Source organism: Rutilus rutilus, assembly GCF_951802725.1.
Source record: "Rutilus rutilus genome assembly, chromosome: 6".
In the NCBI taxonomy this organism is placed as follows: Eukaryota; Metazoa; Chordata; class Actinopteri; order Cypriniformes; family Leuciscidae; genus Rutilus; species Rutilus rutilus.
In genome coordinates this window covers 37,527,213-37,542,668 of record NC_140214.1, presented here as the reverse complement: position 1 = coordinate 37,542,668, position 15,456 = coordinate 37,527,213, and the positions used below count along the sequence as shown (strand labels likewise).

The 15,456-nt window shown below is 36.6% G+C and overlaps 2 protein-coding genes across 2 annotated transcripts; both read left to right on the top strand.

Annotated features, from left to right (window-relative positions):
• Window positions 1-1,562: 1,562 nt before the first annotated feature.
• LOC311291896 (cerebellin-1-like) lies at window positions 1,563-3,204 on the top strand. The gene is made up of 3 exons (XM_084411250.1): window positions 1,563-1,877; window positions 2,280-2,420; window positions 2,526-3,204. The coding sequence occupies exons 1-3, from the start codon at window positions 1,607-1,609 to the stop codon at window positions 2,807-2,809; spliced, it is 696 nt and encodes a 231-aa protein (XP_084267376.1). The 5' UTR covers window positions 1,563-1,606; the 3' UTR covers window positions 2,810-3,204.
• Window positions 3,205-4,651: 1,447 nt separating this feature from the next.
• Window positions 4,652-6,000, top strand: LOC311292896 (cerebellin-2-like). Its single transcript, XM_084412732.1, has 3 exons — window positions 4,652-4,969; window positions 5,375-5,515; window positions 5,621-6,000. Exons 1-3 carry the CDS (start codon window positions 4,774-4,776, stop codon window positions 5,902-5,904), a joined length of 621 nt encoding a protein of 206 aa, XP_084268858.1. The 5' UTR covers window positions 4,652-4,773; the 3' UTR covers window positions 5,905-6,000.
• The last annotated feature ends 9,456 nt before the right edge of the window (window positions 6,001-15,456 follow it).

The following is a 15,456-nucleotide window of genomic DNA, read 5'->3' as shown; positions in this document are numbered from 1 at the left end:
ACCTTCGGCATCTCCCCATAACCATACTCTTTATATTTGTGGATGGAAGAGTAATGTGAGGTTTGTGGTGTGTAAACTCTATATGACATAGGTTTTCCCCACGATCTCGACACCTCGGTGTGGAGATCGGGGAAAAACGGAAGACTCCTGCGCTGAGGCTGTGCACGAGATGGCAGGAAGCGTTCGTCGAGCTTACTTTTCGAACGAACGTCCTGCCTATCCTCTGGCCACTCAATAGATAGTCTGTGAACTGCTCTCGTGACAACATCGAGCAATTCCTCAAAAGCGTGAGACTAAGGTGGCGAATCCTCAGACTCAGCTTCAACACTAACAACGTCCAACTCCTCAGAGCTGGACAATTGCAGTATTGGTGCCTCCATCGGGGGGGAAGAAACCGCAGCGCGTGCTTCCACACCCTGATGAGAGGCACTGGATCTATCAGAAGGTTGCTGAGATAAGGCAGAGCCCGTCTCAACATCCACTGATAGATCCATTTGCGAACCCCAGGTCTGAGATCGACGCTGTGCCTCGGCAGCAGCGGGACCAGAGCCCTGGGGAACGTGATCGGGATTGAACCGTGCCAACCGGGATCGGAGCGTACGCAATGGAAGCGCACAGCAATGCACACAGTCACCACCCTCGAGTGCTGACTGGGCATGCTCCTCTCCCAAACAAACAACACAAAGAGTGTGTGTGTCACCTCCCGTTAAATAACGCGGGCAGGGATGGACACACACTCGATACTGCTGCTTGCTCGCCATACTGAATAATATATATATAGATATATAGACAGACAACACCAAATAAACGGACAGATTCAACACAGAGCGCAACTGAAGACTCAGAAAGCTTTCGTTTTCTGTTTCGGGCCGGCTTTTATAGCTTCCTGGTACGTGACGTCACCCGCCTCTGACGTTCCGCCACACCATTGGACTGATTTTACATGTGCTTCAAGACGTCATCACACAAAGCGTTCCCCATAGCGTCATTCTCGACGCAACGGGAGTTCCCTTGAAAGGGAACTGAACTAATTAAACAAACTGATAACCAACCTAGAAACACAGACATGAACAGACTCAAATAGTGACATAAGTGAGTTTATAAGTTAATCATTTTCTCATATTGTAATAACTGTATTACATTATGAGTTTAAGATTGTATTACATTTTGATAAAATTATTACATGAACTAAGAACTGAACTAAGTAAACTTTAGAACTTTAGAACTGAACTAAGTAAACAAACTGATAACCAACCTAGAAACACAGACATGAACAGACTCAAATAGTGACATTAGTGAGTTTATAAGTTAATCATTTTCTCATATTGTAATAATTGTATTACATTATGAGTTTAAGATTTTATTACATTTTGATAAAATTATTACATGAACATTTTATTACAATAATAATGTAAAACGTATTACATTATGTGCATATATTACATAATGAGTTGCTACGAACAAAGGTTAGATTTGTAACCAGGGATGTTTTTTTGAGTCCAAAGTCTATTGGACAATTTAAACAATTACGCAAGTTGATTTTTAGACTATAAAAGAATGATAATTCAGTTGATTCAGTGCATTGCAAGAAACCAAGAGCACAATCATGTTGATTTGTGTAACAGTTTTAATTCTCAATGTTTGGGCTATATCAGCAGATGATGTACTTTCTGTAAACATAAACATCCTTGAAGAACTGGCGAAAATAAAGACCATGGAAACAAAAATGAAATCTGTGGAGATTGAAATGGCGAAAATGAAGACCATGGAAACAAAAATGAAATCTATGGAGATTGAAATGGCGAAAATGAAGACCATGGAAACAAAAATGAAATCTATGGAGATTGAAATGGAGCGACTAAGAACAGAAAACAAAGGTAACATGATGGGACACTACATACATGACATGGTAGTTTCAGTGTAAAATGAATTGCAATAATGTGCATATTCATAACACCATATTGCTCATACTGTGATGCAATCTGTCTAAACTGCTAGGGTGACAAAGGTTAAGAAGGTGAATCAATATTTGTGCAGCTCTCATTTTCTGTCCATGTATGCACTGAACATTTTTTTAATGTTTTGTCATCAATGTAGCACTGACTACAAAGCTGAAAAAGTTTGAGGAAAAGACAAGTGTTTCGGCTTTGCCTTTATTTTGACGTTTAGGGCCCTGAAACAAGTTCCAACAAGAAATAGCATTACATCGATGAAATTAAAAGATATCTGAAGGTTATTTCTTTTCGCTGTTCATTTTCTTCTCCCCTCTTTTTTTTCAGAAAGGGTGAAAGTAGCATTTTCAGCCACGCTGTCAGCTTTAGAGAATGCCCACAAATTCATTGGCCCTTATGCAGAGGCAACCTCTCTTGTGTATGAAAATGCATTAACTAACATTGGAAATGCCTACGACACAAACACAGGTAATCATGATATTGCTCAAAGAAATTCTAAACATGATGCTGCAAAATTGTATCAGGTGATTTATAAACTATTTGAAGAACCCAAGTTTCTACCGTTATCAACAGGAATCTTCACTGCACCAGTAAAAGGAGTGTATTACTTCAACTTTGTGCTCTTCAATCACCACACCATGTCGACCGGTTTGAGAATGCTAAAGAATGGCCATCATGTGGTCTCAGTAACAGATAACCCTCCGGGGCAAGACACAGAGGACACTGCGTCCAACGCTGTCTGCCTTCTGCTGGAAGAAGGGGACCGGATAAATCTTCAGCTCTGGGAGAACCGTCGTGTCTACACAGATGGGAACAGACGGAACACCTTCAGTGGACACCTTCTTTTTACTATATGAAGTTTCAGGGGTTTAGTATTTAGATAAAATAATCAATCTTTCCTGAATCTGTGAAGAGAAAAAAAACAAACATATAAATAAAAAATTAATTAAAAACAAATAATCAAAGCTTGGCAAGACCAAAATAAACCAAAATAAATAAATGTTGTCTAAGTATGAAACAATCAAGAGTGTCAAAAGTTTTCAAATAGCCTACAAAAAATCCTTCAAATGTACCATTTCCATGCACTGCTTTGTATAATTGTTCTTTCATTTGTTATTAAACCTGTGTCAATATCAAACAATATACATGTTTGTTATGTAGATGCTTGTAATTCTCACTTGAATGTCATACATAATTTCCCATGCATATTACATGAATAAAGTCATATATTGCAAGTGAAGACAATGAATAATTGTTTTAGGTCTTTTACACACTAATACGTTTTCGTTTGAAAATGTATCTTTTTCTCTCCGTTTCGGCCTTCCGTCCACACTGAGACGGCGTTTTTATTAATGAAAAGGAAGCTTTTGAAAACGCTCTCCAAAGTGTTTAGATTTGGAAATGCTGTTTTTGTGTTGTAGTGAGGACTGTCAAAACGGAGGTATTTAAAAACGATGATGTAAGTTTAGTCATGTGACGCATATTGTAGGTTACCAATAGATATTTATGTTTATACTGGTATTGTGCCTGTTATGTGCTATTCACTTTCACACAGTCCTACAAACATGAGAGAATTTACTCACATTTGCTGTCCTGCGGCAAAACATGAGAGCAGTTTTAGCGTTTTAGACCAAATGGTGAGTGTGTGTGTGACCTGGACGCATCAGTGAATGCTGAAACTTTTTCCAAATGCACTGAAACGCTAGTGTGGACGGAGAGCGTCTTTAAATGAAGGCTGAGATAGGGCTGGGCCTGTCTCAAACCCCGCTGTCAGATCCATTTGCGAACCCCACGTCAGAAGTCGCCGCTCTACCTCGGCAGAAGTGGGACCTGAGCCGCGGGGAGCGCGAACCGAACCGATCGGCGGGAGCGCAGCGTTCTTAATGGTAAACGCTCACAATGCTCACAATCAGCCCCCTTGAGAGCTGACTGGGCATGCTGCACTCCCAAACAAACAACACATAGTTGGTGTGTATCCCCACCCGTGAGATATCGAGTGCAAGGATGAACACACTTCCTATAATGCTGCTCGCTCGCCATTATATAGTTTATATATATATATATATATATATATATATATAAGGCACAGAAGCTAGCGTGGTTGTGATTCAGGGGTGCTTTATGGTTTCCTGGTCGATGATGTCATCCGCCTATGATGTTTCGTCTCGCCATTGGACTGATTCCATACGTGCTTCATGACGCAGTCACGCAGTGGCGTTCCTGCAGCGTTTCGACCCAACTCGAGTTCCCTTGAAAGGGAACTAAACCAATCAGTGACCATGGTGACAAACATGGGTGCGTTTCCCGAAAGCATCATTGGCCAACTATGGTCGCAAGTTCATCGCAATGTCCATTGAACTCTGGTAACGACGGAACTTGCGACCATAGTTGGCCAACGATGCTTTCGGGAAACGCACCCCAGGCTGGGAAAGTGAGAGAACTGAACTAATTAAACAAACTGATAACCGACCTAGAAACACAGACATGAACAGACTCAAATAGTGACATTAGTGAGTTTATATGTTAATAATTTTCTCATATTGTAATAATTGTATTACATTATGAGTTTAAGATTTTATTACATTTTGATACAATTATTACATGAACATTTTATTACAATAATAATGTAAAACGTATTACATTATGTGCATATATTACATAATGAGTTGCTACGAACAAAGGTTAGATTTGTAACCAGGGATGTTTTTTTGAGTCCAAAGTCTATTGGACAATTTAAACAATTACGCAAGTTGATTTTTAGACTATAAAAGAATGATAATTCAGTTGATTCAGTGCATTGCAAGAAACCAAGAGCACAATCATGTTGATTTGTGTAACAGTTTTAATTCTCAATGTGTGGGCTATATCAGCAGATGATGTACTTAATTCTCTGAAAATAATGACCATGGAAATACAAATGAAATCTATGGAGATTGAAATGGCGAAAATGAAGACCATGGAAACAAAAATGCAATCTATGGAGATTGAAATGGAGCGACTAAGAACAGAAAACAAAGGTAACATGATGGGACACTACATACATGATACGGTAGTTTCAGCGTAAAATGAAATGCAATAATGTGCATATATTCATAACACCATATTGCTCATACTGTGATGCAATCTGTCTAAACTGCTAGGGTGACAAAGGTTAAGAAGGTGAATCAATATTTGTGCAGCTCTCATTTTCTGTCCATGTATGCACTGAACATTTTTTTAATGTTTTGTCATCAATGTAGCACTGACTACAAAGCTGAAAAAGATTGAGGAAAAGACAAGTGTTTCGGCTTTGCCTTTATTTTGACGTTTAGGGCCCTGAAACAAGTTCCAACAAGAAATAGCATTACATCAATGAAATTAAAAGATATCTGAAGGTTATTTCTTTTCGCTGTTCATTTTCTTCTCCCCTCTTTTTTTTTCAGAAAGGGTGAAAGTAGCATTTTCAGCCACGCTGTCAGCTTCAGGGAATGCCCACAAATTCATTGGCCCTTATGCAGAGGCAACCTCTCTTGTGTATGAAAATGCATTAACTAACATTGGAAATGCCTACGACACAAACACAGGTAATCATGATATTGCTCAAAGAAATTCTAAACATGATGCTGCAAAATTGTATCAGGTGATTTATAAACTATTTGAAGAACCCAAGTTTCTACCGTTATCAACAGGAATCTTCACTGCACCAGTAAAAGGAGTGTATTACTTCAACTTTGTGCTCTTCAATCACCACACCATGTCGACCGGTTTGAGAATGCTAAAGAATGGCCATCATGTGGTCTCAGTAACAGATAACCCTCCGGGGCAAGACACAGAGGACACTGCGTCCAACGCTGTCTGCCTTCTGCTGGAAGAAGGGGACCGGATAAATCTTCAGCTCTGGGAGAACCGTCGTGTCTACACAGATGGGAACAGACGGAACACCTTCAGTGGACACCTTCTTTTTACTATATGAAGTTTCAGGGGTTTAGTATTTAGATAAAATAATCAATCTTTCCTGAATCTGTGAAGAGAAAAAAAACAAACATATAAATAAAAAATTAATTAAAAACAAATAATCAAAGCTTGGCAAGACCAAAATAAACCAAAATAAATAAATGTTGTCTAAGTATGAAACAATCAAGAGTGTCAAAAGTTTTCAAATAGCCTACAAAAAATCCTTCAAATGTACCATTTCCACGCACTGCTTTGTATAATTGTTCTTTCATTTGGTATTAAACCTGTGTCAATATCAAACAATATAAATGTTTGTTATGTAGATGCTTGTAATTCTCACTTGAATGTCATACATAATTTCCCATGCATATTACATGAATAAAGTCATATATTGCAAGTGAAGACAATGAATAATTGTTTTAGGTCTTTTACACACTAATACGTTTTCGTTTGAAAATGTATCTTTTTCTCTCCGTTTCGGCCTTCCGTCCACACTGAGACGGCGTTTTTATTAATGAAAAGGAAGCTTTTGAAAACGCTCTCCAAAGTGTTTAGATTTGGAAATGCTGTTTTTGTGTTGTAGTGTGGACTGTCAAAACGGAGGTATTTAAAAACGATGATGTAAGTTTAGTCATGTGACGCATATTGTAGGTTACCAATAGATATTTATGTTTATACTGGTATTGTGCCTGTTATGTGCTATTCACTTTCACACAGTCCTACAAACATGAGAGAATTTACTCACATTTGCTGTCCTGCGGCAAAACATGAGAGCAGTTTTAGCGTTTTAGACCAAATGGTGAGTGTGTGTGTGTGACCTGGACGCATCAGTGAATGCTGAAACTTTTTCCAAATGCACTGAAACGCTAGTGTGGACGGAGAGCGTCTTTAAATGAAAACGCCATTTTAATGTATCCGGATTAATGTAGACAGCCTTAAAAGGACACTACTGAAAGAACAAAAATCGAAGTAAAAGTGCTTATACTTACTACCACCCATACATGCGTTTGAGTTGTCATTTTCTATTTATTTGGGGGAAATATAATCCAGCATTATCAGAGGAAGACTATAATGCCAATTCATTCATTCATAACAATCACTGCTTGACACTTGGTGTATAAGTATTGAGCTTTCTGTTTTACGCTCGCAGTTGATGACACTGACGTTCCCTTTCTAGTCTGGGAAATAATAATCATTTAAATTTTAACCTGACTTTATCTCAGTCCATTAAATTATACATATTTTCATGTATTTTCATATTTTCATTTAAAATGAAGCTTCTGTGAATGTGTGCGTAAATGATGTCCCTTTCACGATGAACGCTGTTATTGTACTTATTTAATGAAATCACACAGGAAATGTCTGCGGTCATTTGATTGTCCTGCTACAATGTAAAAATGTTAATAATTTTAACGATGGAAAATGTAAACTGCTACAGTGGTGCTTTTAAGTTCTTGTCAGCCTATCATTCTGAATGTTCATTGAGCAGTCGAGTTAACTACTCTCGTTTTAATCATCAGACGCGAGTTTATATTTCTAATGGAGAGCAAAATCGCAGAAGAATCCAGGTCCTCTTCTTTGTGGATTTCATCTTTCCTCTTTGAATTTTGTCTCAGGAATCAACCTACTATCAAAGACTAGTTCAAGTTCTAATTAAATAAGTTCATGCTCAGCGTGTTCTTGGTAAAGTACGGCACTGAGATCAGAGAACATTGATCGGTTCACAGTAAATGCCGCTAGATTCATCTTCATTCATCTAGTTTCAGTGCAAAGGTTTGTCATTTATAACATGCATTTGAAAGCAACACGACCTTAACATCTTACAACACGCTTGCAAACCTGTTGTCCAACAAAAGAGAATATTTCATGACATGTTTTTACTCCAGCTCATTTCATAACGTCCAGTGTTTGAAATAACTTCCTTTTGTGATCTGACAATATCTTCATATCAATGTATGAGGCAGAAATAATATTATTTGTGGTGTTCTATACAGTGATAAAGGCTATGTCGATTAGCATTGCATTATAAATATATTTTATTCTGGTGAAAATACGCGATATGTTGTATAGTGCTATGCATAAGTTTAGACGCCCATACTAAAGTTGACTAAAAAGAGGAATAAAAAATCATCTTTTGGAAATTGAACTTAATGCCTTAATTTAAAAAATTAGGAAAAATCCAACCTTTAAGGACACCAATTTTCTTTGTGAATGAATAATGCATCGTAAATAAATAAATGTTCTTCCTTAAAATACAGGGTGCATAAATTTGGACACCCCTATGTTAAATTCCCATAGAGGCAGGCAGATTTTTATTTTTAAAGGCCAGTTACTTCATGGATCCAGGATACGATGCATCCTGATAAAGTTCCCTTGGCCTTTGGAATTAAAATAGCCCCACATCATCACATAGCCTTCACCATACCTAGAGATTGGCATGGGGTACTTTCCATAAGATCGTCTCTCAATGCAAATCAAACTAGCTATTAGGCTAACTGAAATAAAACCATGCAAATCTCTAGGTATGGTGAAGGCTATGTGATGATGTGGGGCTATTTTAATTCCAAAGGCCAAGGGAACTTTATCAGGATGCATAGTATCCTAAAATTTTTTTTTTTTTTAAATACTTAAAAATAAAAATCTGCCTGCCTCTATGGGAATTTAACATAGGGGTGTCCAAACTTATGCACCCTGTATTTTAAGGAAGAACATTTATTTATTTACGATACATTATTCATTCACAAAGAAAATTGGTGTCCTTAAAGGTTGGATTTTTCCTAATTTTTTCAATTAAGGCATTAAGTTCAATTTCCAAAAGATGATTTTTTATTCCTCTTTTTAGTCAACTTTAGCATGGGTGTCTAAACTTATGCATAGCACTGTATATATACATATATACTGTATATATCCTATAAGGTCATTTCAAATCACACGGTATATGGATCTAATAAAGCTGGGTACAACATGTATGTAGACTGTACGATGATGACGACAGAAATCACCACGATTGGCCATCTTTTGTCTGGGACAGCCCAAAATCATACAATGTGTACTGGTCATAATACAGTGCTGTCAATTCGTCAAAAACCAAGGTATGGCAGACCAATACGTCATCCAGTCTTACTCCCTCGACGTGACAGTCCTACTTTCAAAGCTTAAAAAGTCTGAATTTTATCCAATTTAAATGTTATTTTTAATGTGATGACCAAAAAAATGTTGGTCAAAAACCAAAGATTGTCCTCATTTGTAACTAAAAATTTGCTGATGTATGAAAACTAAGTCTTGATGAAAAACAAACTTTTGGTCACACTATTGGTCCAATTCTCACTATTAACTAGTTGGTTATTAGCATGCATATTAGTAGGATATTGGCTGTTTATTATAAAGCACATATTAATGCCTTATTCTGCATGAGTATATTCTACATCCCTTTATCACCCAATAACTTAACAACTACCCAACTAACTATTAATTAGAGGAGTTTATTGAGGCAAAAGCCGTATTCAATAGTTAGTTAATAGTGAGAATTGGATTCTCATCCTAAATCTAAAGTGCAGACATTAAATTAACGCTATAGCCAGCAGAATAGTGACCAGAAAATAACATACATATTAGCAAGGAAGAAAGGAAGAAAGTGTGGCTGAGTTTATTTGGGTTTAATTCCTTTTTTTTTTCCTGTTTCATTTCCCACTGTTCTGAAATCTGCTCTCTTTAGGCCCGATCGGTGCATTTTTGATCAGTTCTTTCTCTGTTCATCAGCACACGTTCCCACCGCTGGCTGTAACAACATGGGCATAAGTCACCAAGGCCCCCTATTATAAACAGGTGTCAGGGTAGCAATAAAAAATGACAACTTAATTCAGACCTGAGACGCTTTGCAAGAGTGGATTAACACATCGTCAGGGGCCATTTATTTTTATTGCATCTACATGGCTTTAGGGAGGTGGCAGTCCTGCCTGAGAAAGACACCTCTGTTCAGAGATGGATCTGTCTGTGCATGTGCTCGTCTGGGAATATGTGAACGCCTGTCTTTCCCAGGCACAGTATATGTAGGGGATTTAAATGGGTTTCTATGAGATTTAAAAAGTTTCACAAATCAAAATCCTCCTGTACTGGATTTAAATATCTAAAACCATGTCCAGCTTACCAATATTGATCTGTACACTTCAACGAGTTTATGACCTCTACATTAACTATAATCAATCACTCATGCTCATCATACCTGTTTGAATATATCTAGAATATTGAACATTGTATTTGTTTGCATAAATATTTTGTTAATGGGAATAATTAAGCTTGATTTGATCTCTTCTACTGTTTAATGATTCTTTACCAAATATGTAATATTGCAGTTAAGTGTCATCAAGTTATTAATACTAAATTACAATGTGTTGTTTTTTGTAGAGTTTTGAATGGTAAGTAATGTGATATGTTACTTTTTCTCACCTGGGCTGGGCTTGCTTGGTTTTTTGGGGTTTTTTTTAACTAAAAAAGTTCAATTTTTTTGGTAAATGCAAAGGTCCTTTCACTCCAAAAGTGAAATGAATAAGCCTCAGGCTGAAGGAAATGCATATTCACTCCTGTACAGTAGAGGGCGCCGCTCAAACAAACCTTTCAGCTGTGCTGCGGTTCAAGATCGCAGAAGAATATGACTCAGGAGAAGAAAGTTCAACACTCTTACTTCAGCAATAAAAACTCAAATGTGATGTTGGTTAATAAAGTGAGATTAAACACATAAAGTATAAATACATAAAGTATATTTGTTCTATTTAGCATATTTAAATATTTTAGGTTTGCGTAATAATCTGAGTTTGCATTACATTGTTTTTATTCATTTTGAGGAATACTGAACCTGTTTTTGTGCAAGTGAGATGATAACCGTCATGTTCACACACAGCGCACACAGCGCCTCTGCACTTACTCCTGATTTCTCTCAACATGAGGACAGGAGAGCTGTCAGACAATACATGGGAAAACAAAGTAACTTGCGTGACTTGTTTGAAAAAGTAACTCAGATATTTTGTTGTGAATTTAAAAGTAATGTATACTCGTTACTTGAAAAAGTAATCTGATTACGTAACTCACATTACTTGTAATGCATTACCCCAGCATTGTTATTTTCACTTTATTATTAGTTAAAGCTTTAGTAATTGTGTTGTGTCATTTGTATTAGTTTTTAATATGTATGTAGTTTTATTTCGAAAGTTTATTTTGATGTAGTACTTTAACTTAAACTTTGTACCTTGGCATCTAGCTAAAATGAAATAAGTTTAAGTTGTTTTAACACTTCGTTTTATTTCAGTTAAATGTTTATTTTATTTAAAGTAACTTTTTTTTTATTTATTTTTTATGGTTTTAGTTTAAGCTAACATTAATAACCCTGGCTACTGGCTATTTTGAAAAGGGCCTTCAGTATTTCCTTAGAAGTACTTCCTCATTCAAAAGGCAATATATCAACAAACGAAAGAAATCAGCACTCGCCATTCAATTTATGGGAACTTTAAGTGTTAATTAAGATCATCAGAAAGTGAAAGTGAACAAATATTTATTCCTTTTCACAAATAGTCCAGATTTGTGGACGGTAAATTATTTTGCTTCCAAGGATCAATGAAGCACATCAGTCTTAACCAATGAGAAGATACACACATCGACAATAACTAAATAAACGTAAAGATTATTATGAAAGAAAATGTCTCAGATAAACTGTCTTCCGTTCTTAACACAATCAAGTGAAGCCTGGATCCCCAGTATTTATTTGCAGAAGTGTAACGGTGTGTATCTTTCTCTCGGCTCGGCACTTTGCATCTGTCTTTTATAAAGCACATCAAATAGAGACAGAACAGCTGGAGTTGAGCAGCACCTGTTTCCTACACTTCCACTACACATGCAGTTCACAGGCTTCAAAGAGCCACAGGAGCTGACCTCTGCTGAGAGCAATGCCAATATCAGACACATACAGAAGTCATGGAGGACTGCATGTCAACAAGAGCATGCGCAGACAGCCAGCACTCCTGCGCCGAAATACAAGAAAAACTCAAATAACACTGAGCAGTCCGTCAGCCTGATACTAAAAAGTAATTAAACATAATCCATTTAGTCACACCATGCTTTAATAGCATAATATAGTACTTAATAATACAATATATTATAATATAAGTAAGGGATAATGCACATCCAGCCGGTTGTTATCTCAGAATAACCCCCGACAGGGTGATCAGGACCAGGAAGGGGTTTATTCTGCGATAACAACCGGCTGGATGTACATGATCCCGCTTATTACACGGCTACTTGCCACATAAGTAAATATTTAGACACAAAATATTGATCTGAGTTGAAATATTTTATTAGGTCTTTAAACGCAAAGGTTCCGCTGAGAGAGTGGCGAGTTCAAACTAGACATACGGTATACAGTCACACCACTTATTACACAGCATTTCACCACATAAATAATTATGGGAATGAGAGATATTGATTTCAGATTAAACTGTTTTAAAATCGTACTTGTTTGTATCTCATAATCCAACAGTGTTTAAAACAATAGTCACAAAATGGCCGCCGCTGCGTTTGTATGAAACAAGAGAGAGCGAGCAGAATACTGGATGGCATAATTAAATAACTGTACAAAAAATATTGATTCGACTGAGTTTTAATATTTTATTAGCTCACCAAAAGCAAAAACTTCAACGAAGAAAAACCGTTCCTAGCAGGCGTATATCACTGCTGACTTCAGTGACCCGGATGAGCCTGTGTTTCTGTGTTCAGCGGCTGTTATCTGGGAATAACACATCACTGGATGGTGCGATTGACCAATCAGAATCAAGTATTCCACAGAGCCATGTAATAATATAATATAATATAATATAATATAATATAATATAATATAATATAATATAATATAATATAATATAATATAATATATAATAATTCTGGGTAACACTTTATTTCAAAAGTCCACTTTAGATATTCTACTGACTATAATTAACTTTGCAACTACACGTCAACTTATTCTAACCCTACTCTAATGGCAGTTATTGTACTAACCTTTACTCATATGTTTCAAAAACAATGTAGTTTTCCAGTTTTTTCATCAAACAAGTATCATTGTCCATCACAAATCCTTACATTACTGTATGCACGTATAACTTTACTGTTATTTGTTTACTTTTTTATTTGTCTACTTTGAGAATCTCATTGTTGTATGGCCAGATTATTACTGTTTTCGATAGTTATGACTTGATGAGACATGATCTATACACACCAGTGCAGCACAACAGCATGTGTTATAGCAGTGTATAATAATGAGTTGCCGTGCTCGGCACGCTTTCTGGAATAAATATTGATAATGCATTTATTTATTCACTTGTTAAAATGTTGCATGTTTGTTATATTTAACTACTTGACTTTGAAAAGCTTATAGCTTGCCAAAAACTTTCTAAGTAGCTTCCTCAACACTGTTGCACACTGAGCGCATGCAACTACATATAACTATAATTTATATGCAAGGTAAATATACACTAAATCTGATAATTAATGAAACCCTAGATCAGCAGTTGAGAATGCAGACATTAAAGTGTTTTCTTTTACTGTTGACATCTGTGAACACACAGGTGTGTGTGTGTGTGTGTGTGTGTGTGTGTGTGTGTGTGTGTGTGTGTGTGTGTGTGTGTGTGTGTGTGTGTGTGTGTGTGTGTGTGTGTGTGAACTCTGTGGGAAAAGGACTCAGATTGGGGTCAGTGGTGTGTGAGTGACAGCAGGAAGGTAATGAAGCCAGATCTGACCTGCAACATTACTCACAGCTGAGACCCATCCCCACTTGTGTTTGTGAGCTTTCTGAGTGGGTGGCCAATAGCTGATAAACATTAGTGCTCGCTGAACGCTAATAGATTCGAATTGATAAGTGAATCAGATAGTATAACTGCAATATATGTGGATCTACTGTATACCCAGCTAACAATTTTTGGTTCCCATAACGTTAGTTTTTGGTACCCAGAACATTCTCAGAATGTTAGTTTATGGTTCCCAGAACGTTATTTTTTATGGTAACCACCCAGCAACGTTCTGGGAACGTTATTTTATTGTTACATAAAAATAAAACCAAAAAAGAACGTTCCCCTAACGTAAGTATTTGGTTCCCAAAAAAATAACCAAAAAATAACATTAGGGGAACGTTCTGTGTTAACTGGGTACATCCTGTCTCATAAAACACTTTAGATATATCACATTCACAAAAAAAGTCTGTGATTAAAAACAACGAATACACTTTATTTTAAGGTGTCATTGTTACAGTGTAATTATATATTTAAGTACTGAGTAATAATAAGTAACTACATGTACTTACTATAGTGTTAGGGTAGGATTAGGATTTGGTTGAGGGTTAGTTGCATGTACTGTAATTATGCATAATTTACTGTTATTACTATGGTAAGTACATGTAACATATGTAACAAGGACACTGTAAAATAAAGTGTTACCAAACCAACTATTTATCATCAGAAACAATCTGATTGTACTATATATAGGCTACATTTAACCTCTGTATATTTATGTGTAGAGCAGGACTGGTTTGAATCCATCAGGACTTGATTGGATCGTGAAACTTCACCGATTGGTTAATATTATTTTTCCCGCCCACATTGCCTTGATTATGTCAGCAGAAAGAACAAATCATTTCAGAGGTCAAAAACTTTGCAACTACATGTCAACTAACTCTCATTAATTTGCAACAACATGCCAACTAACTATTTTTAGTTAGTTAGTTCCCAACACTGTTGTGTGTGGGTGAAAATAATCACACTGACATGATGTCAGTATTCTCAAATGCAAAATCAAAGTGCATGTAAAAGTTATGACTCCAAACTAATCATATTTTTAGGTGTTGATTAATATCTTATTTACTCATAATATTGTAAATAATAATGTAATAATATAAGTTCCAGCTTCCACAATCAGTCTTTAGTGATTTCGGAATCGCCATGTTTGTCATGTTTGAACCATCAGGAGATTTGAGAACAGCAAAACAGTTCCCTGTTTCATTCAGCTGTTATTTTGTGGAACCTGCACTGCTGGCTCAGATAAGCAGATAATAAACAGATATTCCCAGTAACCTGTGAAAACACAAAGCCAGTTCACAAACACTGTCCCGTGTGCCACTGCGTCCCATGCCGGCGCTGTCCACACAGCTTCTCTCATCTTCTCTGCTGTTGTTTTGAGTCACACGCTATCTGTCCTGTCAGCAGGAGGGGTGTTCATCCGACGAGGGACACGGGAATATCAGCCTCTTCCTGGATCTGCTTGTTTTGAGTCTTATCACACCTGTTCACAACCTCTCCTCCCTCTAATGTTTAGAAGAAGAAAAAAAACACGTGCTAGGTGGCGAACGTACATCATTAGAACTTTAGAGTTCAATAGATAAGCTTTGTGAATACATTAAATACATAATTGCAGTATAATTATTTGGATGTATACTGACAAAAAAAAAAAAATAGGTTACACTTTATTTTTCGACATTCTACTTACTCTAGATAGCTTTGCAACTACATGTAAACTAACTCTAATTCATTTATACTACATG